Source organism: Peromyscus maniculatus, chromosome 3 (genome assembly GCF_049852395.1).
Source record: "Peromyscus maniculatus bairdii isolate BWxNUB_F1_BW_parent chromosome 3, HU_Pman_BW_mat_3.1, whole genome shotgun sequence".
Lineage (NCBI taxonomy): Eukaryota > Metazoa > Chordata > Mammalia > Rodentia > Cricetidae > Peromyscus > Peromyscus maniculatus.
The window spans coordinates 61,283,694-61,307,279 of NC_134854.1; the positions used below are offsets into that span (position 1 = coordinate 61,283,694).

At 41.3% G+C, this 23,586-nt stretch overlaps 1 protein-coding gene across 1 annotated transcript in view; it reads right to left on the reverse strand.

The window, feature by feature from the left end:
• Window positions 1-23,586, reverse strand: part of Strip2 (striatin interacting protein 2) — a 48,234-nt gene that overhangs the window by 9,148 nt on the left and 15,500 nt on the right. The window contains exons 10-18 of the mRNA XM_006979402.4: window positions 22,453-22,688; window positions 22,126-22,191; window positions 21,706-21,769; window positions 21,338-21,409; window positions 17,706-17,780; window positions 17,049-17,146; window positions 16,412-16,538; window positions 13,836-13,936; window positions 11,574-11,640 (exon numbers count right to left, since the gene is read on the reverse strand). Of these exons, the coding sequence (XP_006979464.1) occupies window positions 11,574-11,640; window positions 13,836-13,936; window positions 16,412-16,538; window positions 17,049-17,146; window positions 17,706-17,780; window positions 21,338-21,409; window positions 21,706-21,769; window positions 22,126-22,191; window positions 22,453-22,688 (906 nt within the window). The remainder of the gene's footprint in view (window positions 1-11,573; window positions 11,641-13,835; window positions 13,937-16,411; window positions 16,539-17,048; window positions 17,147-17,705; window positions 17,781-21,337; window positions 21,410-21,705; window positions 21,770-22,125; window positions 22,192-22,452; window positions 22,689-23,586) is intronic.

Below are 23,586 nucleotides of genomic sequence, written 5' to 3' on the forward strand. Positions count from 1 at the left end.
CTTCCACTATTACGTGGGTTCCAGGTGTCAAGGTCATCACACTTGTGGTATGTTCTTACCCACTGAGCCATCTTGCCAGCCCCTCTTTTATGTTTCTTTTTAAAAAAAGATTTTAGTTTTTACTCAGGTGTCTATATATGCCCACATGCGTGCTAGTGACTGCAGAGACCAGAAGAAAGCGTTAGAATCCCCCAAAGGAAGAGTTTGGGTGGCTGTCAGTTTCCTGTGTGGGTGCTGAGACTGATCACCCTCTGTGAGTACCTAACCGGAGACAGCGGGTCACACCAGATGGATTGCTATCTACTCATAGAAACATTTTGTTTTGTGTGTTTTTCAAGACAAGGTTTCTCTGTGTAGCCCTGGTTGTCCTGAAACTCATTCTGTAGACCAGTCTGGCCTTGAACTCACAGAGATTCACCTGCCTCTGCTGCCCAAGTACTGGGATTAAAGGTGTGCATTCACTACTGCCTGGCTAGAAACATTTTTTTTCAGGAGCAAAAATAAGATCTCTTATGTGAATTTAGGGGATACACACACACACACACACACACACACACACACACACACACACACATATATACATATACACACATACATATGTTTGTGTATGTATATATACATATATACATATACATACATACATACATACATACATACATACATACATATATATATATCATACATAAAATATCACAATAGGGAGCTGGAGAGATGGCTCAGAGGTTAAGAGCACTGGCTGCTCTTCCAGAGGTCCTGAGTTCCTGAGTTCAATTCCCAGCAACCACATGGTGGCTCACAGATATCTATAATGAGAATGAGATCTGGGGCCCTTTTCTGGCATGCAGGCATATTTAGAGGCAGAATATTGTATACATATAAATAAACAAATCTTAAAAAAAACCCACAATATATATTTATATACATATACATATATTATATACATATATTATATAGAATATAATATACATATATTATATAGAATATATAACATGCCTATAATCCTAAGAGGCAGAAGCAGGAGAATTTCAAGTTTCAGGCCAGCCTGAGCTACATAATAAGTTCAAGGACAGCCTGGACCACATAGTAACAAGGCACTGTCTCAAAAAAAGTATCGGGACTGTCAAGAGGGCTCAGCTGGTCAGGGTGCTTGCTGCCAAGCTGCCAAGCATAATGACCAAGTTTGATCCCTGGAACCTACTTAATGGAAGGAGAGAACCAACTCCTCCAAGTTGTCCTCTGACTTCCATACATGTGCAGATACACACACATACACACACACACACACACACACACACACACACACCACACATACACACACACACACACACACACACACACACACGGGGTGCGGGGAGGGAGAGAGAGAGGGAATAAACATAAAAAACAAAACAAGGACCAAGGCTGCGGATGCATTTAAGTAGTACAGTGCTTGTTTAAAATACACAAAGTCCTATGTTAGGCCCCTATCACTGAAAAAAAAAAAAAAAGACAAAAATCTTGCCTAAGTTCGACCTCACAATTAAATTACTATTGTAGAATGCCTAGAGTCTAAAGTTTCAGTTTGTCCTACCTTTTAGGGCACCATCAAGGCAAAATTAGGGCTCTAGTCTCAAAAGGGGGGTGGGGTGGAGAGATAGCTCAATGGTTAAGAGTGGCTGCTTTTCCAGAGGACCTGAGTTCAATTCCTAGTACCCACTCGGTGCCTCACAACCATCTATAATAGCATCTGATGCCCTCTTCTGGCCTGCAGAACACTCATACATAAAATTTACATAAATAAAATTAAAAAAAATCTGCTCATAGCCCAGTTAAGCGAGCCAAAACAAATAGAGACCAAGGCTACACCAATTATCTAGATAATCCGGATAACTAAGGAAGAACAGAATTTGTCTTTGATTTTTCAACTGAGGCAAAGAGTTTGATTTGAGTCTGAGCACTAAATAGGATTCAGGTATTCTAGTGGAATTCAGTCATCTGCAGAGGGAAAAACTCAGGCCCAGAGAGGAAGAGAATCTACAGAACAAGACCACACAAAAATGTGAACCCAAATGTGGCCCAACCGTGACAAACGCCCAGTTTCTACTGAATTTCCAGTCTTCTCACTGTTCCCTTTCTAGCTGCATTCTGGAATGCTAAACACTGAAAGCATTACCGAAGGACATTTTCTCTGATTTTCCTCTTTGTGAAAGACTTTAAGGCTGTAGGGTAGACAAGCCTACTATAATTATTAATTCAAATAAGAAGAAGGTAAATGTCTACAGAAAAACAAGAATAAGAAAAAATAATGAGTCTCTCTTCTTTTAAAAAAATTATTTAGGGCTGGAGAGATGGCTTAGGGGTTAAAAGCATTGGCTGCTCTTCCAGAGGACCTGGGTTCAAATCTAGGCACCCATGTGGCAGCTTACTATCTGTAACTCCAGTTCCAGGGGATCTGGAGCCCTTACACAGACATACATGCAGGAAAACATTAATGCACATAAAAATAAATAAATCTTTAAAAAATTATTTAATGTGTATGTATGTGTGCCTGAGTGTATGTATATGCACCAATGCATGCAGTACTGAAGGAGGTACGAAGAGGCATCAGATCCCTTGGCACTGGAGTTACAGATGGTTGTGAGTCACCATGTGGTTGCTGGGAATTGAATTCCCGTCCTCTGCAAGAGTCGACAGTGCTCTTAACTGCTGAGCTATCTCTTCAACCCTGAGGTTCTCTGCTTCAAAGCAGAACATCTGACTGATTTGATAATCAAATGGAGCCTCTAAAGAAGGGCTGTGAGGTGTGAAAGCCTGTCACAGTTTACTGCAGTCCATCCATGACTCTTCCTTTCAGACTGCAAATGAACTCTGTGCTAAGAAGCCAACATTATTATTAACTTGATGTTCTTAAAATAATGTAGAAACTGATAGCCTGAGGCAAGTGTAGTACTCATCAGTGACCCTTTTATTGATGAGGTTTCTCTAGCCTCTAGAAAACTGTGCAAGGTCTAGGTCCGAGTGGCAAACAGGTCTGTCATTCTATTTCTACTCTTGCTTTGTGCTGTAGGTTTTCCACGCCATGTCTACCCTGCACTTACTGAAAGAGTTTTTTCCTTGGGCTAGGTCTTAACACTTACTGATTGCAAGTTAAAAACTATTTTTTGGTGACCAATTCTTCATCATTTTCTTTATATTGGCTCACATCATTGAAAATGATGCCACATTTCATATTTTCTTTTTCCATGTCATTATAGGATAATTCCCTTACCATACAGGTTTCCAACAAGTTGCCACTGAATAAAGAACCTACACATAGCTATAAAGGAGAAATGGTTCTCAAGTGGAGAGAGTGGGTAAAGAAGACGCTCTCAAGACCACCCATCTAGTGTACTTTAGCAACCTACATTTGACTCAGGGTTCGAGAAAATAGCCCCAGAAACAACTGAAGAACCCATTATAGAAATTGTGACCAAGAGGAAAAATGATAAAAAAAAAAGTGATAAAAAATGCTTAAAAAGTTTTTATTTATGGGCCTTCCTCTGTCTGTATAAATATTTCATGGAAAATGGACATAAATGTTATGTTCCCATTATACACATGCTAAGGAAACAGTAACACTAAAAGTACCGTTGGTTTCAAACAGTGATGATGAATATCAGAACAAACATTTTACTTATTTTGTTTTTTGGATACAAGGTCTCACTATGTATCCCGGGCTGGTGTGGAATTCATTATGTTGTCCATGCTGGCCTCAAACACATAGCAATTCTCCTGCCTCTACCTACTGAATCCTGGGATTATGGATGTGTACAACCATGCCTGACAAGAGAAAAAAAAAAGCAACTTTTAACCTTTTTTTTACATTTATTTGTTTAATCAGTGTGTGTGTGTGTGTGTGTGTGTGTGTGTGTGTGTGTGTGTGTGTGTGTGTGTGTAGCTCATAGGAAAACTTGAGGAAGTAGTTCTCACCTTCTACTATGTGGGTTCTGGGATTTGCACTGAAGTTGTCAGGCTGGATAGCAAACGCCCTTACTTTCTGAACATCTTGCTGCTGCTCACCCCCCCAGCTTGCTTTTAAAGGATCATAATTGGTTAAACATCATCTGAAAGGAATGCTACACACCTTGATATCTGAGTACAATGATTACATTCTGAAAAGAAAACCCAAACCAATAGAAATATTCTGGAACATCTGAAGTACCTGGATTAGGAAGTTGTAAAAACTTTGATAAGGAGTAATAAGAGGACTTGTTATATAAATTTAAGTGAAAGAAACACATTTTATGTCTTCATCGACAAAAATCAAGCCCAAACTTGAACAGTTTTCTAAATGATCCATCTTTTAAACATTAACTTACAAATTCCATTCCCTAGATCTAAAAGGAAATTCCAAACATATCTTTGGAAATGGCTAGTCATGCAAGTTCTGATTTACTGCAAACTTTCCATAGTCCTTTGAAAGGCTTTGGCTATCCCTTCCACCTCTGTCCTCATCACTGAAAGGTGACACCAGGCCAAGACAATTTCTGACTGTGGTGTTCTATGACTTCATAAATATGACCTTGTCCTTCCTTATTCCTTCAACTTTAATCTACAGGTGGGCCACTTGAACACCCATATCATTCAAAATATGATGTGATGGTGAAATATTGTTAACTTGACAGGATCTAGAATCACCTTGGAGACCAGTCTCTGGGCCTGCCTGTGAGAGATTGTCTAGATTAGGTAATCGAAGTGAGAAGACCTACTTGTTATGTGGGTGGCACCATTCCAAAGGCTAGAGCAGTGGTTCTCAACCTGAAGGTCTAGACTCCTTTGGGGGTTGCATATCAGATATTTACATTACAATTCATAACAGTAGCAAAATTACAATTATGGAGTAGCAAAAAAATAATTTTATGGTTGGGGGTCAACACAACGTGAAGAACTGTACTGAAGGGTCTCACTCAGCATTAGGAAGGTTGAGAAACCACTGGGCTAGAGTCTTGGACTAAACCGAAAGGAGAAAGTGGTGAGCACCAGTATTCACCACTGTCTGCTTCCTAAAATGCTGTGTGCCCAGCTGCCTCGAGGGCTTGCTGCCATGGCTTTCTTACCATGCAGGACATGCCGCTGGACTGTGCGCCCAAATTAACCCGCCCTTCCTTAGGTGGCTTTCGTCAGTTTTTGTCACAACAATGAGACAAGTAATGTATTTATGTAATGAGTAATAAATTCCCTCCTTTGAATGTTATGCTGCAGAAATTAAATCACAGGGATCTTTCAGTTAGTTTTGCAGCAATGACAGTGGGTTTACACAGAATTCTCTACATTTTCTGTGAAAAAAGGAGAGAAAGGACAGCTAGCCGTGGCGGCATATGCCTACAATCCCAGAACTTGAGAAGGGGAGAAAGGAGGATCCTGAGTTTGAGGGCAACTTGGGCTACCTAGCAAGTTCTAGGTGAGCCTTGTCTAACTAGTAAGACCCACCCTGTTTCAATAACAACTAAAAAGAAACCAAGGGGAGAAAGATGAGACCTAACCTGTAGGATTTCTCTTTGGAATTCATCGGCCTACATAAAGTATAGGACTGTAACTTTGCTCTCACGTCACTACGCTCTAAAGCAGTAGTTTCCACATATTTTCATCAAACATACCCAAAATAAAAGAATTTTATGTATATTTAGAAATACATGTATGTTTGCATATAAATTGCCAATGTCACAGTAATGTTATGTTATAATGCATACAGAGTAAAACTGATGAATACATGTAAAACATCCAATATCTACCCAAACATCATGCTGTATACACTATGGTTCATACCATTGTTCCGCCCATCCACCAAGATGCTCAATATTAAACATATTTAATATTTAATTTGGCAACTGTTTACAAAAGAACATAGCCAGCTTTCACACATCACAATCTTTCAATGAAATAGGGAATTTAATTTTAATTTTTTTTTAGTTTAATGAACCGAATTTGAATAGTGATACATGGATCCAGAAATTTTAAGCTTTCTTCCAATACTAGGTGGGAGGGAAAATTGCTCAGAATATGGTCTATCCTAAAGCTAAACCATTGTGACAAAATAGGGAAGAATTCAGAAATCAGGGATTAATATTGTATTAACAGCCCCCAGATGGTGGTGCACACCTTTAATCCCAGCACTTGGGAAGCAGAGGCAGGTGGATCTTCAAGTTTGAGGCCAGCCTGGTCTACAGAGTGAATTCCAGAACAGCCAAGGCTACATAGTGAGACTCTGTTGTTTTTTTTTTTTTTTTTTAAAAGGAGCTATTAACTTTTATTTCATGCCCACTATGTTTTTTAGCTGGAGTTCTGTTCAAATCCAGAAAATAGAAACATACAAACCAAGAAAACCTTAGCCTAGAAACTATACTTTTAACTTCTAGGACTCAGTCTGAAGGAAATGATTAGAGATGAAGTGAATTTTTTTTGGTTATATACTAAGATAAATGTCTAATACTAGAAAACAATCTCCATTTATTTAAAGACAAGGGCTCATATATCCCAGGATGCTCCTGGGCTCACTCTGTAGCCAAAGATGTCTTGAGCATCTGATTCTCCTGCTTGCACTTTCTGAGTGCTGGGGTTACAGGTACACACCACCAGTGTTGGGGATCAAACTCAGGGCTTCCTGCATGCCAGGCTAGCACCCTACCAACTCAGTTTTATCCCTAACCCTTAATTCATTTTCTCTGGAGACATAGTCTCATTATATAGCTCAGCTTGGTTTTGAATTAACAATCTTCTTGCCTCAGCCTCAAGAGTATTAGGATTACAGATGAATGCACTAATACATGACATAAGAGAATCTTAACCTACTAATGAGACTGGCAAGATGGTTCATCAGGTAAATATGCCCGCCACTAAGTTTGATACTATGACCCACATGAAGGAAGGAGAGAACTGACTTCCACAAGTTGCCCTTTGACCTCCACATATATGTAAGTAAAATAATATAATTAAAAAATTTTAAAAATATCAAGTCATAAGAGTCAGGCATGGTGGCACATGCCTGTAATCCCATTGTTTAGGAGGCTAATTCAGGAAGATTACCCCAAATTCAAGGCAATCCTGGCTAAATAGTAAATTTGAGGCCAGCCTGGGCTATAACATGAAACTCTGTATCAAAAAACAAAGCAGAACAAAATGAAAGTAACTAAATAAAGTAGCGGAAAACTGGACATGGTAGCATGTTCTGTAATCCCAGTATTTAGGAGATTGAGGCAAGAGCATTCTAAATTCAAGACCAGCCCAAGCTATATAGTGAGTCTGGGGTCAGGCTGGGCTATGCGAAGAGCTCTATTTCAAAATATAAGAAAAACATTAAGTAAGAGAATATATTGGGTAGCTGTTACTAATTATCTCCTCAAGAATGTTTAATAGGGCTGAGCTCAATTGTAGTGTATTGTCTCTGCTTAGCATGCACTTGGGTTTATATTCAATACCACTAGAAAAGAAGTTGTTTAGCCAGGCAGTGGTGGCGCACGCCTTTAATCCCAGCACTCGGGAGGCAGAGCCAGGCGGATCACTGTGAGTTCGAGGCCAGCCTGGGCTACCAAGTGAGCTCCAGGAAAGGCACAAAGCTACGCAGAGAAACCCTGTCTCGAAAAACCAAAAAAAAAAAAAAAAAAAAAAAAAAAGAAGTTGTTTAATAAAGTCCTACTGTAAGCCGGGCGGTGGTGGCGCACACCTTTAATCTCAGCACTCGGGAGGCAGAGGCAGGCACATCTCTGTGAGTTCAAGGCCAGCTTGGGCTACAGAGCAAGTTCCAGGAAAAGCTCCAAAGCTACACAGAGAAACCCTGTCTCGAAAAAACAAGAAATAAAAAATAAAAAAAATAAAATCCTTCTGTGAACATGTAAATTTAACTACGTTAAGCAAAACACATACACATATACATGTAACAGATATATATGCAAATATAAAGTTTGTTACTAATGTTTCTATGTAAATGAATATGTATAGTCTAACTTCAGTAAAATATAAGCAATGTTTATATGTAGGTGATAGGAGATATTTTATTTTATTCCCCATACTTTTCTGTTTTTCTATTTTTCTACCATAAGTATATTGCTGTGGGATGTTCTGTATGTCCTGTAGGAGCCCGTTCTTGGGTTCCTCGTGGCTTTACCCAGCAGGTCCGCATAGAGGATGATTAGGACCACCGGCCTGAGTGCAGGTGTCTGAGATGGTCTGCACTTCGCTGTGCTGTGGGATGGTCTATATGTCAAGTTGCTCTGATTGGTCAATAAATAAAACACTGATTAGGCAGGAAGTATAGGCGGGACTAACAGAGAGGAGAAATAAATGAACAGGAAGGCAGGAGTCACAGCCAGCTGCCGCCAGGACAAGCAGAACGTAAAGATGCCGGTAAGCCACGAGCCACGTGGCAGGATATAGATTTGTGGAAATGGATTAATTTAAGATATTAGAACAGTTAGCAAGAAGCCTGCCACAGCCATACAGTTTGTAAACAAAATAAGTCTCTGTGTTTACTTGGTTGGGTCTGAGCGGCTGTGGGACTGGCGGGTGACAGAGATTTATCCTGACTGTGGGCCAGGCAGAAAAACTCTAGCTACAGTATATTATTAATTTTGTAACCAGGAAAAAAACTTAAAATTATTGAAAGTAAATAACATATACCAAAGGCAATATATTTCTTGCATTTGCAATTTGGTGAGCTTGAAAAGAAACAAATCTTACTATCCTTTTTCTGGCTACAGAAGTTATTCATTTAGGTAAATAATTCACTATACTGAGAACCTTTGTGGAATAAATCTGCTAGGTATCAAAATCACACTGGGTTTGAAGCCCTTGTATTGAGAAAAAAGTCTGTGGTTACTAAACAAAACCACCAGATGCCACTATTGTTTCACCAAGAAGACTAAAATAGCCACCGTGACTTAATTAACTTGATACATGCTTAGCCTTTTCTTGATAATAATCAAGTTTTAACAGAAGGCATAACCATATAGACAATTATGTGCTTATATCCCAAAAGGTCAACTGGAAGTGATGTGAAACTGTAGTTCCCACCAGTCCTATACAGGAACCAATGGAGTTGGAGTGGTGTCAAGGTATACATTGTTATCAAGGAAAAAGTTAGGGGCTGGCAAGATGGCTCAGTGGGTTAAGGCACGTGTTGCCAACCTGACAACCTGAGTTCGATTTCTGGGAGCCCGTGGTGGAAGAAGAGAATCACCCCCCCCCCCAAGCTGTCCTCTGCCCTCTGTGCCTGTGCTGCAGCACACATGCACTCAGTACACCAAGCAAAAGAACACACAAGAGTGAGGGGAAACTTTTTTTTTTAATTTAAAAAGTAATAGATTCAGGCCACAAAAGCCGAATTTATATTTTTAAATACTCTATTAATAGTAGAATTTTTGTTTGTTTTGTTTTATTTATTTATTTTTGTGTGTGTGACAGGGTTTCTCTCTGTGTAGTTCTGGCTGTCCTGGAACTTGCTCTGTAGACTAGGCTGGCCTCCAACTCAGAGATCCACTTGCCTCTGCCTCCTGATTGTTGAGATTAAAGGTGTGTGCCACTATGCCCAGCCAATAGTAGAATTTTAATGCTATTATGTACCACTATTTATGGGCTAAAATATATTCTTCTTTCCAAATTTTAATCTCAGGGATATACTTACTTTCCTTCTGTCTCTGTCTCTCTTTTTTAATTTATTTTATGTGTGTGGGTGTTGGTCCGCCTATGTATGTCTGTGTACCATGTGCCTACAATACCCTTAGAGGCCAGAAGAAGGCATCAGATCTTCTGAAACTAGAATTACAGATGGCTGTGAGCTGCCATGTAGGTGCTGGGAATTGAAGTCAGGTGCTCTGGACAAGTAGCCAGTGCATTTAACCACTGAGCCATCTCTCCAGCCCCAACTTTGCTATTTCCAACTGCAAAGTCTTAGCAGTTAATTTCTCTAGGTATAAAACAGTAATATTGGGCAGAGTGTGGTGGCACACGCCTTTAATCCCAGCACTAAGGAGGCAGAGGCAGGCAGATCTCTGTGAGTTCAAGGCCAAACTGGCCTATATAACAAGTTCCAGGACATCCAGGGGCTAAATAGAGACACTTTCTCAAAGAAAACAAAAACAAAATTATAATATTAACTTCATAGAGTTGTTTTACAGGTTATTATTATAATATATTATTATTACTATTTATATATTTTTACATTATATATTATATAATATTATATTAATTATATAATATATAATAATATATCATTACATATTATATATATGTAAATCTATATAATATTATTATTATACAGATTTACATGTTATTACATGATAATAACAAAGGTTAGATAAATTATTACATTTTTTTTTGTTGGAGTAAAAACCTTCTAGCTTCCTTGGCTGCGGAGACCATATTTAAGTAAGACAGGGACTCTGTTCCAGTAGAAAGAATGTATAATACTTTAGGACATGGGGTCTGTCACCTATGAGAAGTAGACTGTGAAAACTCAGTTCCATCCACTGAGCACCCACATTTCTCATCTTTGAAATAAAAGGGCGTTGGATCAAATGGTTCTTGACATGCCCCTGATCTCCCCCTGCCTCCCCCAAAAAACCCTACTATGGGTTTATAAAACGTGCACCAGAGGAGAAAATGTTCTAGTTTTACATAGTGTGCTTTCCTGATCTAGCACTTTGCAGGTATTAAAGCTGGGAGACAAAGGGCTGCAGCACCAGACGCAGTGTTAGGCTTTAGGGATATAAAAATAGAGATGGCACTATCTCTCCTATAAAAGAATTTAGTCAAATTGAGGAAGTTACAGAAAAGTTGTTACAATGTTCCACTTCATTTTTTTTTTTTCTGTGTAGTTTTGGTACCTGTCCTGGATCTCGCTCTGTAGACCAGGCTGGCCTCGAACTCACAGAGATCCACCTGGCTCTACCTTCCGAGTGCTGGGATTAAAGGCGTGAGCCAAGAGAAATTGTTACAAAATAACAGGATGAAAGAGCTGTGGCAATACTGGATAATGTAGATACCTTACCTTAAACATGCTTACCTTAAACATGCTTTTGGTCAGGCAATTTCAGGGAATTCAGAATAATTCAGAAGAACTTTTCTGATTTGCCTAGACCTGCTTCAGGATGAAGCTATTTCAGGGCTATCCTTCAGTAGCTATACTGAATTCTGCCTCAAAGAGGCAAGGGATTTTCTAAAATACATACTCCTGGGCTTGATAACTAATATGAAAGTGAGAAGTAAATTGCCTATAGCACAGCATAAAGATGTGTATGTGTATGTGTGTGTGTGTGATACATCAGGAGAGAATCTCCTGCTGTGTAGCATAGATATTGTTTCAGTCTTACTATCTTTTTAAATCCCCCCTTCTCAGTTATTTTCACTGACTTTTTCTTCTTCTTCTGTGTAAGATGCTATGCTTAGCTTTTCCAAATCCTTTAGCAACTTTAAACCCTGGTCGCCTTTGTGCCCTTGCCAAATGCCTTCATTGATCTGATACTCCCAAACCATGGCATCATGGGACTGGAGAAGACATGCAAAAGCAAATCCAGCCTCTGCCATCAACCAGTTTCAAAGACCACAAATCCCCATCTGCTTACCAGACTCTCCGTAGTAAGCTCTGGCAAATCCTGGATGGTACAGCATGGGTAATCCAGCACCGAAATGCTGCAAGATGAGGGCAAGCTTTAGGTAAGTGGCAAGGCAGGGGAACGGCTGCCTCTGAAAAGGGCAGAGCTTATTCCTCCCGAGCAGACTCCACGTGTCTCTCAAATTGCTTAGTGACCTCAGCTGAAATTGAGGGCACTGGTACTGGGCAACTCCAACTCCAGTCTCACCTCGGTCACAGAGGAACCATGGAGTTCTTTCAAGCTGTTCTATTTGGTAGATGCAAAAAGAGCTAAAGCAGAAAGACGGCCCCTTTCCTTCTTTTAACTCTCTTAGGTTCTTCAGGGAATATGTAAACTTAAGTGCCTCTGCCTCTGCATTTAAGAGTATGTGTGAATATAGCCGGGCGGTGGTGGCGCACGCCTTTAATCCCAGCACTCGGGAGGCAGAGCCAGGCGGATCTCTGTGAGTTCGAGGCCAGCCTGGGCTACCAAGTGAGTTCCAGGAAAGGCGCAAAGCTACACAGAGAAACCCTGTCTCGAAAAACCAAAAAAAAAAAAAAAAAAAAAAGAGTATGTGTGAATATAATATTATTTCCAGAGATGCTGCCCAAACAATTTCTACTAAATAATAATCTGTGGATATGAAGATTAAAAGATCTCTTGTGTTTCTCACCTGATCTTTCTGAAAGTCAGGAACTCTGGGGGTCACTGCCAATGCCGCCCTACCTAGGGGAAGCTTGAGGCACAGGGCAACGTCTTATAGCAGGGCTAATCAAACAGTAGCTCAAGAATGATATATAATAACATCTGTCCCCAAACAGTGGGAATTACAGGGAAGCCATAAGCTTTGCAGTGAGCCCAGGGAATGGGGGTTGGGTCAGGAAAGGAAATAAGGCACCACATAATAATAGGGACATAGTCAATAAGTGGCTGTTTTTCTTTCCTCTTCCCTTTTGTTTTGTCAAGACAGGGTCTCTCTATGTAGTTTTGGTGCCTGTCCTAGGTCTTGCTCTGTAGACCAAGCTGGCCTCGAACTCACAGAGATCTGCCTGGCTCTGCCTCCTGAGTGCTGGGATTAAAGGCATGTGCCACCACTACCTGGCTTTTTTTTTTTGTTGTTGTTGCTGTTGTTCATGTTAATCTTGTATGTGTGGTATATATTATGTAGGTGTGCTCATGTATGTGTGCAGATGGACACACACATGTTCAAGCATGTGGAGGCCGGAGGTTAATGTCAGGCATCTTCCTCAATTTCTCTCTACTTATTTTTTTTTGAGATAGGGCCTCTCATTAAACATGGAGCTCAATGATTTGTCTGTGCTGGTTGACCAGTGAGCTCCATGGATCTGTCTCCATCTTCCAAGGGCTGGGATAACAGATGTATACTACCACACCCAACTTTTACATGGGTTATAGGGATCAGAACTCAAGTCCTCATGCTTGTATGGTCCTTTATCGACTGATCTATTTTTGAAGGTTCATAATCTTGTTATTCTTGATAAAACCAATTCACCTCTCTGACTTGTCTCCTAACCGGCAAGATGAGGACAAAAACAAAACTTGTACTATCTCATAGCATTGCCAAGAGTAAGTGGAATTATGAATGTAAAATTACCATATTTTGGGCTGACAAGGTAGCTCAGCTCCTAATTGCAACACTGACAACCTGAGTTTGATCCCCAGGACGCTTTAGTGAGGAAGAGAACCTATTCCTGCAAGTTGTCTTCTGACTGCCACATCCATGCCTTGGCATGAGTGCACCCATACACATGCATAAACATAAACATTTAAAAATATATTTTAAACTACAAATTGATCTGCCCAAGTAGAGGTCCATTGTTTACCTTTGATTACAGATTTTGAACCTCCCCTGGTGGTCTGGTGGTTAGGATTCGGGACTCTCAGCATCATGGATTTTGTATCATACTCTTTGTTTACAAAGCAGTGTATCCAGTTACTGCAGCTTATGATTTGTACTAAAAGCAGAACTGTTCAGACAAAAGGGCTGTTGTACAACACAAAAATCTAGGTTCATTTCAAAGTATTTTTCAAGTTTGAAATTATCAATATATAAAATCTACACAACGAGGAAAATTTACATATTCCTATCAGTTAATACTTCAAGAAAATTCAATCTAACAAGGAAAACTAAGAAAGGAGGGACTAGGGATACCAGAAGAAATGAAAGGTGCAGTGATGGAATTTTCTTAATCATCCCAAAGTAGCCCCTAGAAATCTGTCCAGGGTCCATACCTGTTTTTGGCAGTGATATAGGACAGGATATTTTGATTGAAGAACTTCAGGATCAAGGGGATACAGTTGGCAAACACTAAATGTTGTGACACATATTCAAACTGAATCAAAAGATCAAAGCAGAAAATTTTGCTTATTTGGGGGAAGATATAAAACATGTATAAAAAAAGAGACAGTGAAATACAAATATAACATCCATTCCCAAGAATATCTACTGTCTACTGTGTGATCAGTCTGTCAGTCTCTGAAATGGGGACACTCATTTTCAGCTGTCCTATCTTACATGCAGGACAATCTGCAGTGGATGCTACAAGCTCTTGATCAAAGCCACATAGTACACACACTAGAAAGAACAACATATCTCAAATAAATAGCAAGAATTACTGTGAGTTTTGTTCCTAAGCTCAATGGGAAAGAAAGTCTCCTTGAGGGAGCTGGTTTCCACACCAAATCTCTGGCTCATGTTTCAACTGTGATTGATATAGCAGGGACAGGTGCAACTAACTCTTAGCAACTGCTGGCATTAAGCTGGAGACAGTACACAGAAACCACTGGAATGTGGTTTCAGTAGTCTGTCCAGAATATGCTGTTATCTCTAATACTTAGAATATCAATGTATCAATAAATGAGTGAACAAGAGCCTCTTCAGCCTGTAGACTCTACACTGAGAAGTCCAGGATGTCCTTGATGAGATAGACACCATAGTTCCATTTGGCTCTCTTAAATCCATTTGGGGCTTGTGTCCAGGAAGAAAGAAGCAATGTTATAGAGTTAGTCACTCTGGATTTTATTTATTATGCACTGAGAAGCACCAACAAAAAATTGCTTCCAAATTAGGAACTTAGAATGCTGGCACAGTACAGAAATAAGGCTGAAAAGGCAGAGAACCATGGTGTTTTAAACCCCCATCTGTGTCTTCAGCAAGAAGTAGCCATGTCAGAAGGGTAAGCTGCTTTCTGATTCTGAATATGTGGTTAAAGGTGAGAGTCAGCTTGTGCCATAACCACCTCTCTCTTCTGCTCAATATTTTCTCCCTACAAGTCAACCAAAGGTATTTTCTGAAGCCACAGACAAAGGAGCCAGTACATACCCTACTATCAAAAGATGGCAAGTTTTTAAAATTTGAGCCATGCCCAGGCTCTTTCAGGACTTACCCACACTTACATACACTGTGGCAAGGCCCATCAGGACATCTGTTGGTCTAGCTATAGATCTATCTACTGCCCACCAAGAGAAGCATTGAGAAACACACATTCTAGTGGAAAGAGGAAGCCATCTCTAACCACTTTGCTCCTTCCAATCCTGGCTCAGCAAACACATGGCCACAGAACTTGCAGGGGCCTTCCCTGTACACTGATGACTCACTCTCATATCAGGCTTTATTTTGAGTGCTTAGGTGGAAAATGGGGTAAAGCCTCAGAGCTGAGAAGGCTTCCACATTCCCAAACTCTCCCTAAAGAAGAAGCATCCATTTACTTGTCCTCATCTTGTTCCTGTATCTTGGTAGTGTCCACAGGCTCTAGGCAAACAATACCTCTGTGGGGAAGCAAAGCAGGGTCTTGACTTTTAACTCTAGTCTCCTCACCTATAAAATAGAAATAGGCTGGAGCACTCAGGAGGTGGAGGCAGGCAGATCTCTGAGTTCAAGGCCAGCCTGGTCTACACAGTGAGTTCCAGGACAGCCAGAGCTACATAGTGAGACCCTGTCTCAAAAGAACAACAACAAAACTAAAAACAAGCAAGCAAACAAAACCAGCCCCCAGCCCCCCCCCCCAAAAAAAAAACAGGGATAAAATAAGGCCTCCTAGGGGTGAGAGGCTCACAATAGCTTTGTAGGATGTCAAGCACATCACAGACATTCCATAATTGTATGCTATCAGATATATGATACCTGCTAACCCCTGTGGCTTCATGTATTACCAGAACATCTCTATCATCCTCACTCTAAGTCAGAACTCTAGCAACATTTAATTAGTTTCCAAAAATACTCTGCTCTTTCTCCTCTGAGCTTTCATGTATTAGCTTTTCTGCTTGAATTGGTTCTTATTATTCCCTGATAACTTCCATTTCCAGACTAAGATCTTTTTCTCTGGGACTCAAGTTAAAAGTCACCTCTTCCCTGGAATTGGTATTTCTACAGCATCCTATGCCTCCCTGTACCACACCACTCTACAATTGGACATTTATGTATCTGTTACAAGACTCTAAGGCCTGTAAGAGCCTGAACTGTGCCTCATTTAGAATTATATCTCAAATGTCAGAAAAGTGCTTCACATACAGAAAAGCACGGTCAATATGCCCAGTGACCTTTCTGGGATGGTTGAACTGATTCTAACTGACTAGGAGTATTCTTAAGAATCCCTAGCTAACTTATGAAGACCATAGATTTTTGCATCTTTCTAGGGTGGCTCCCACATCCCACTCCATATCCTCACCATACACATGCTACGAATAGCTGGACTCTCTAGAGGGTAAAGGAAAGACCAAACAAAGCTCAGCAGTGCAGGATTCTTGTGTTGCCTCTCTAGGGCATGAGGAATACTCAAGCTTGTGACACAGCACTCCCACCTGCTTACCTGGTAGATATGGTTGAGTTTGAAGTGTTTGAGAAGGAGAAGGAGCAGGGCAGAGATACTCTTTACAATGATCTCCTTGTGTCTGTTCACGTCAATGCCCAGCTTCATGCTCTGGAGAACAGTTATGCTACAAGGGAGAGAGGAAGCATCAGTATCAAGGTGGTGAGAAGGGAGGCCTAGAAGGAAAGACCCAAGTATTTGGGCTAGATATGATGTATGTATGTATGTATGTATGTATGTATGTATGTATGTATGTATGTGTATATATATGAGGGTCAGAACTTAGGAAACTTGAACTTCTGTGCCAGGGAAACCTCCAGAGTTCCCATTTAGGAATCTGTCCAGGAAAAAGCTTCCATGATCTCTTTGTTGACGTGTCCTCTCTCTGGCAAACTTATTCATTGGCACTGTCTACCGATATATCTGGGAACTAGTCACTAGCACTGAGGTTATTATCTGTTGGACCCTAGTTCTGAGTTACACAGAGCTCAGTAGAAGGCCCTGCAGGAGACAGGGCACAGGTAAGGAGAGATTTCTTTGAAGACAATTCCTTAAGTGTTAACCAAGTGAGGTGGGACAGAGAGGCCCTCAAGACAAGACACTAGTGTCTAGCAGCTGCCCCAGTGCAAGCACTCACGGCATCTCTTCAGGCAGGACATCTGCTAGGATATTGATAGAGTCTGTCTTAGCCTTGGAGGTGGGGGCTGCAGCCAGCAGAATCTTAAGCAGAGCAATCTGGGAGATAGAAAAGAAGAAAGCCCCCCTTGTCTATCCCACTCAGGAAGTATTTCAAAGCCTTTATCTTAGATTTCCCTTCAGTGACTCAGCCTTGCCATCATACAGGAATGCAAACAAGTGTTTATCCTGAGGCTTGTCTGTGAGGCCAAGGAGGGAGGCCAAAGCAAGCTTCTAGGCTGTTTTGTTTCAGGACTGCTCCTTCTAAAGGGAGCACTGAAAGAACAAAGTGGGGAGCGGGGAGCAGTGCAGAGAAATAAGTGGGAGAGATAAGCCTGACATTCTCCCCTTGTTTTCTTCCTCTAACATATCAACACCTTCACCATTCCTAACCAGAGGCTGCCGAAGACATGGCAGACAGCGGTAGAACTCATGATGGTGGTAATTAGCTAGGAGAAAGGGCCCTGATGCATCAGATGTGGACCTTACTTCATTCTGCACCCTGACCCCAGTAGAAAGGCTAGGGAGAATGGCACCTCCAGAGGAGCCACAAGGAAAGTTCAGAATTCTACTTTCCTCTTAGAAGAAGAGGGCCGCTCTGGCCCAGGCTGCTCCTTACCATGTACTGAGGGAGGCTGTACAGCATGCCCTGGTAGAGGATTTCACATGGTGTTTCTGGTACCACCTCTTCTCCCTATGGTCAAAAACACAGGTGACCAGGCTATTTTCTTTGAACTGGTTTAGATGATCTTTGATGTCTTTTTCCAGTCCCAACAATTGCTGAGTCTAGTTTCCCTGTTATCAGAAGTTAATCACTCTTTCCATGTCACATACTCCATCAGGAGTCAACTTCAAGCTAGGAGTCAGCTCAGCCCGCTGCTTCGGTATGCGCACACACACACACACCCTAGATTCACATGGGGTTAACTTAGGCTATAAATACACCTGGCACGTTGAGATACCCTATACAGAGGCATTTCCCATGGCGTTAATTAGAGGTTAACCAAGAACTCCAGAGGTTTTCTACCATCTAGGAAGGAGGAAGGAAAAGGTAGGCGATTCAGTAGGGAGGGTTAGTGATAGCACTAAGTACCTGATGGTCAGAGAAACAAGATGAGTATTAGCAAGGAAGTTTTTATTGTAAAGGGTTGGAAACTAATTTTACCCCTCTTCATTATCCTCATCAATATCACTTTCTTTTTTCTAAGAGCACCATGTACATCACTGTCTTCTTCATGACCCCAGTGAATCCCTTTATCAGAATGGGGGGAGCAGGGGTCTCAGATGCTCAAGAGGCAATCCAGGCCTCACTGGAATCTTTGGCCAATGCAGTCCTTTTTCCCTTGAGAGCCCCTATTACAGGGCAAACGTCACTGTCACAAGACTTGGAGGCAAAGGGGAATAATTGGCCCAATGAATACAAGTCTTGAGTAGCATTCAGGAGAGCCTGGTGATCTTAGCATATGTACCTTCCTGATCCCCACAAGGCTTACTCCCTTCTCTCTTTTCAGCAAACCCCTTCAAGTTGTTGGCTCTGACTCACATAAAGATAGGGTTATCAGACAAACATACTACATCTTTGGAATATCAGATCTGCCAGTCTCTACTTGCTTTCTGATAGGCAAGATGAAGTTCTGTATTTCGAACATAAACCAAGCCTCTACTTGTGCTTGGGAGCCCATAATCTTTCTTTTCAAGATTTATTTTCATTATTTTAAATTATGTATAAGTGTGTACATATGAGTATGTGAATATGAGTGCAGGTGCCTATGGAAGCCAGAGGCATTGGATCCTATCTTAGCTACGGTTCCTATTACTGTGAAAAGACCCATGACCACGGCAACTCTTATAAAGGAAAATATTTAATTGAAGTGGAAGCTTATAGTTTTAGAGGTTTAGTCCATTATTAACATCATGGTAGGAAGCATGGCAGCATGCAGGCAGACATACTGCTGGCTACATCTTGATCAGAAGGCAACAGGAAGTGGACTGAGTATCACATTGAGCAAAGCCTGAGCAAAAGAGACCTCAAAGCCTGCCCCCACAGTAACACACTTTCTTCAACAAGGCCACACCTACTTCAATAAGGCCACACCTCTTAATAGTGCCACTCTCTTTGGGGACCATTTTCTTTCAAACTACCACAGATTTCCCTGGAACTAGAGTTACAGATGTTTGTAAGCTGCCATGTGGGTGCTGGAAATTGATCCATGGGAATAACAGAAAGTACTCTTAATCACTGAGCCATCTCTCCGGCCCACATACTCTTTCCTTTCTCTTGATAGAATCTATCAGACCTTTAGTTAGTTGCTCTGTTGGATTATTTCATTTCTTTCTTTTTTTTTTTTTTTTTTATCCAAACAAGGTCTCAAATGGCCCAGGCTGGCCTCCAGCTAGATAAGTAGCTGAGGATGACCTTGAGCTCATGACCCTTCTGCCTCTGTCTCAAGTACTGGGATTACACAAACACTGTACATTTTTATGTTTTAGCATGATACTCTCCTTTATCTCACATTTTCCTGTAGCTACCATCCCATTTTTCTCCCCTTCTTTACCACACTTGTTGGTTGTCTACTTCTTTTCTTTACTCTTTTCAATGTACTTTTCAATGTACTCATATCAGGCTTTTAGCCATTTCTCTGTGATCACTCTTCACCATCACCAACTATCTCAATACTGCCCAATCCACTTCTGTTTTTATCACGGGCCGTCTCTCAGCAGCTTTTGGCCTAGCCAGTCGCCCCCTTCTTTACAGACTGTTTTTATGGTATTAGACTTCTAGATTTTCTTCCACTTCATTGAGTGTTTTCCTTACTTTTTTTGTGGTTTCTTTCCTGACTCATCCCACCCTCAATCCATGGGTGTATTCTAGGGACTTTCCTGGGTTCCATCCCCTTCTGTCTCTGCCTTCTCCTTTGGGTTCTCTTAGCCTTGTCTATAGTTCTTAACATTGTAATAAATCAATGACTCTCATTTGTTTTTTGTTTTTGTTTTTCCAGACAGGGTTTCTCTGTGTACTTTTGGTGCCTGTCCTGGATCTAGCTCTGTAGACTAGGCTGGCCTCGAACTCACAGAGATCCCCCTGGCTCTGCCTCCTGAGTGCTGGGATTAAAGGTGTGCGCCACCACTGCCCTGCCGACACTTATTCTTGATTCTTCTCTTTGCCTCTTGATATATGTCTAATTGAGCTGCAAATCCTGTCAGCAATACTTCCAAAATATAACCCAAATTCACCTACTTTATGACCCTAGGTCATATCAACTCTCACCTTAACTGTTTTGAAATGAGTTAATGCCTCCCCTCTATGTTTGGCCTAATCTTTGCTTAGTAGACGGTGGTTTTTTGTTTGTTTTGTTTTTGTTTTAAACCAGAACAATGTCTTTCCTCTGCTAAAAATCTCCAAAGGTTTCCCTTTATGCAGTGAATCAGGAAGCTCCCTACCTCTGCTAATAGGTCCTACATAATGTGTCCCCAGGCCACTTGTCTGACGTCATCTCCACAGTCCCACCTCTTACCCATGGATGGTCACAACAGCCTTCTTTTGCTGCCTCTTGTTCTCTGTGCCTGCCTCTTCTACTCTGATTCTACTTGGGATTTTTTCTTCTTGGATGTTTCTATGGCTGGCTCCTTTCTGTACTTCCAATCTTGGTTAAATGTTATCTTCTTAGATAGCTCATCTACTACTATAAGCTAGTAGACTTGTGGGGAGATAAAGAAAGGAAACAGAATGGGAAGGGAGAGAGAAGGACAGAAGGAGGGAAAGAAACAAGACAACAGAAAGGAATGTTTTCTCATAGATCTGAATGTAGGAAAATGGGGGAGTAGAGAGAGACCTGACTTTTCCTATTTGGCCAAAAGGCCTGCAGTGGGCATGCAGAAGGTCCTGGGTGTATCTGGAAGAAGACCTCTCCCAGTATGCAAGGTAGTGGTAATCTGACTTAACTGATGGCTCCCTATCCCCGAGTAATCAAAGTCCACCCTGGTCACCTGCTTTAGAGTCTATCCCAACTGCCCAACCCAAAATGGCCAACAGATAGTTGCATGATGTTATCCTATTTAAATTATCTTCACGGGATCTACCATTCTGGGATGGTCTTGTTCTCCAACTTTAATACAGTGTGTGGCCTTTGTCATATATGACACACAGTAAGAGCCAACAAGTTGAATGAGTGCATGTACGATATATGCTCTGTGTCAGCACCACAGACAGAGTTCATTCTTCCCTTCTGTGTGCCGGAGCCCTTGACTTACCAAAGACATGGGGCACTTCTCTAGCTCCTCTTCATTCTTGATCTGTATATCTGCAATGGAGATATACTTGTGCTGGCAAAGATAAGAAAACATCAACAAGGGTTGAGAACCTCATTTACATGTGTCCCAATCTCTTCCCTATCCTTCCTTGTTCATAAGGAAATAGTCCATAGGTTTATTGTCCCAAACAGACATAAAACCTTTGGAAACAAGAACCTTATTCTCTTCTGCATAATTAGCACTGAGCAGTACTTCATAAACAATGTTTCTGTGTATTACATATTTGTTGGATACTAGCAAATACCTAGTGGTAATCTGACTTAGCTGATGGCTCCCTGTCCCCAGTAATGAAAATCCACCCTGGTCACCTGCTTTAGAGTCTTCACACTCTCGTGGATGGGTCGAGGCAATCCAACCAGGGTATCTGTGTCCCTGTAAGAGGCCCAAAACACCAAACCATAAGCTCAACAGAAGAGAAAACGAACCATGTACTGTGGGGTCCCAGGGCCCACACACTTCAGCATCTACCCCTGGTATTCTATACCTTCTTATATAAGGTTCCAGGTCCATCATTTGCTTAAAGTCACAAAAATAACAATGACACACAGAAGCATGTCTGAAAGCATGTATGATTTATATCATATAGTCTCTTAATTATTCACTTGGCCTGCAGGTGACAGATTCCCACTTAAAGGACTATGTAGCCTAATGACACCTTTGATAGTGAAATACCTTCTAGCTTTATATATATACACTTTATATTTGGTTTTGAATATCTAGTCACTTACTGCCCCAGGGTGAATCCAATGAACTTATTTCTGCTCATCTCCAAGAAGTGTTCAATGTCCTTCTGTCTGAGATGATGGTGAAGAGACCAATAGCAGAGAGAGGAAGAAAACAAAACAACCTTGAGAAAGAGAACTTTTCAGAGTTCTTAATCCTTCATTTGGAAGGACTAGAGCAGTGGAAAAACAGAAATCAACAGAAGGAACTTCAAACCCAGGAGTTCTGATTACCACACCAGGTTAATGAATACTGAATATGTATGCTATTCCACCCTGGCTCTTCAGGGATCGAAATCCCAAAGCTCAAGATATTGGTGCCATTAAACCTACCTGACCTTTGGGGCCCAGGGAAGGCCCTTGGGAAAGGCTACCCGGTCAGTAGAGAGAGGTGTCTGTGAGGGTGGAGGTGGCACGAGCGGATCCTGTTCTAGTAGGTCTAACTCTCCATCCAAGGTTCGTTCTCCATCACCTGCAGACTCCTCGTCTTCCTCTGTGGCTGGTTCCTCAGTCTTGAAGAGATCCCTTTCATTGTAGATGTCCAGGCTGTCTTGCTTGGTGAGGAGTTGCTGGTGGTGGTGGGAGAGAGGAAATTAGATAGAGCTTATGGCAACCTTGTCTGAAGTCACTCTCTCTAGACGTCAGGAAACATGAGGTTGAAACCCGTTTACTATGAGAACATTCCATTATTCATCTCAATCTTCTAACTCACTGGACTCAGCTCCTGGGAAGAAGGGCCATGGCCAGGGAACAGAGCACAGAGTACCAGTGTGCTGGCTAGCTAGCTTCCCGAAAGCACCCATGCTTCCCCCAGCCACTTTCCCTCCTAATTATGCTCTGCTTAGGTGAACATTCAATTAGTTTGCCTGCTGCCAGCATACACCAGCTGGCTGACTGAGGAAGAAGATGACAGAAGCTTGCTGCCAGGCAGAGGAAAGTGAGTTTAGAATGTTAAATCTTACTGCATAAAGAAAAAGAGATTGGACAGAAATAGGCCAAAAAGTTAACAGTGACTGCCTCTGGTTGTTAAGCTTGTGGGTGATTTTTCTCTCTTCATCACATTTTTATATTTGTTCCAAATTTTCTACAATGAGTAAGCATTACTTTATGAAACAAAAAAGAAAGGTGTTTTGTTTTTTTTTTCCAAAGTCATACTGCCTACAATTTAGACTGGATTGTGTGGCCCTGTCACCTTTCATTGGTAAACTCTGGTAGGTCAGGCAGGTGAGTTCATGAAAATGTGGTCACGGCTCAATGTAACTTATTTAGAACTTCTCTATAATATACACTATCTAGAAACCTAACCAGCCAGCTCATAAATGTAAGCTTGTGGTCCAAAGCCAGACAGAGTATGGTAGCTCAAAATAAAACTTCTTACTGCCAAGAAAATGGTAAGTGATTCATGATAGACATGCAGAATTGCTAGGTGCTCTTTTCAGGGTTCCTTCTCTCAGAATTCTAACACAC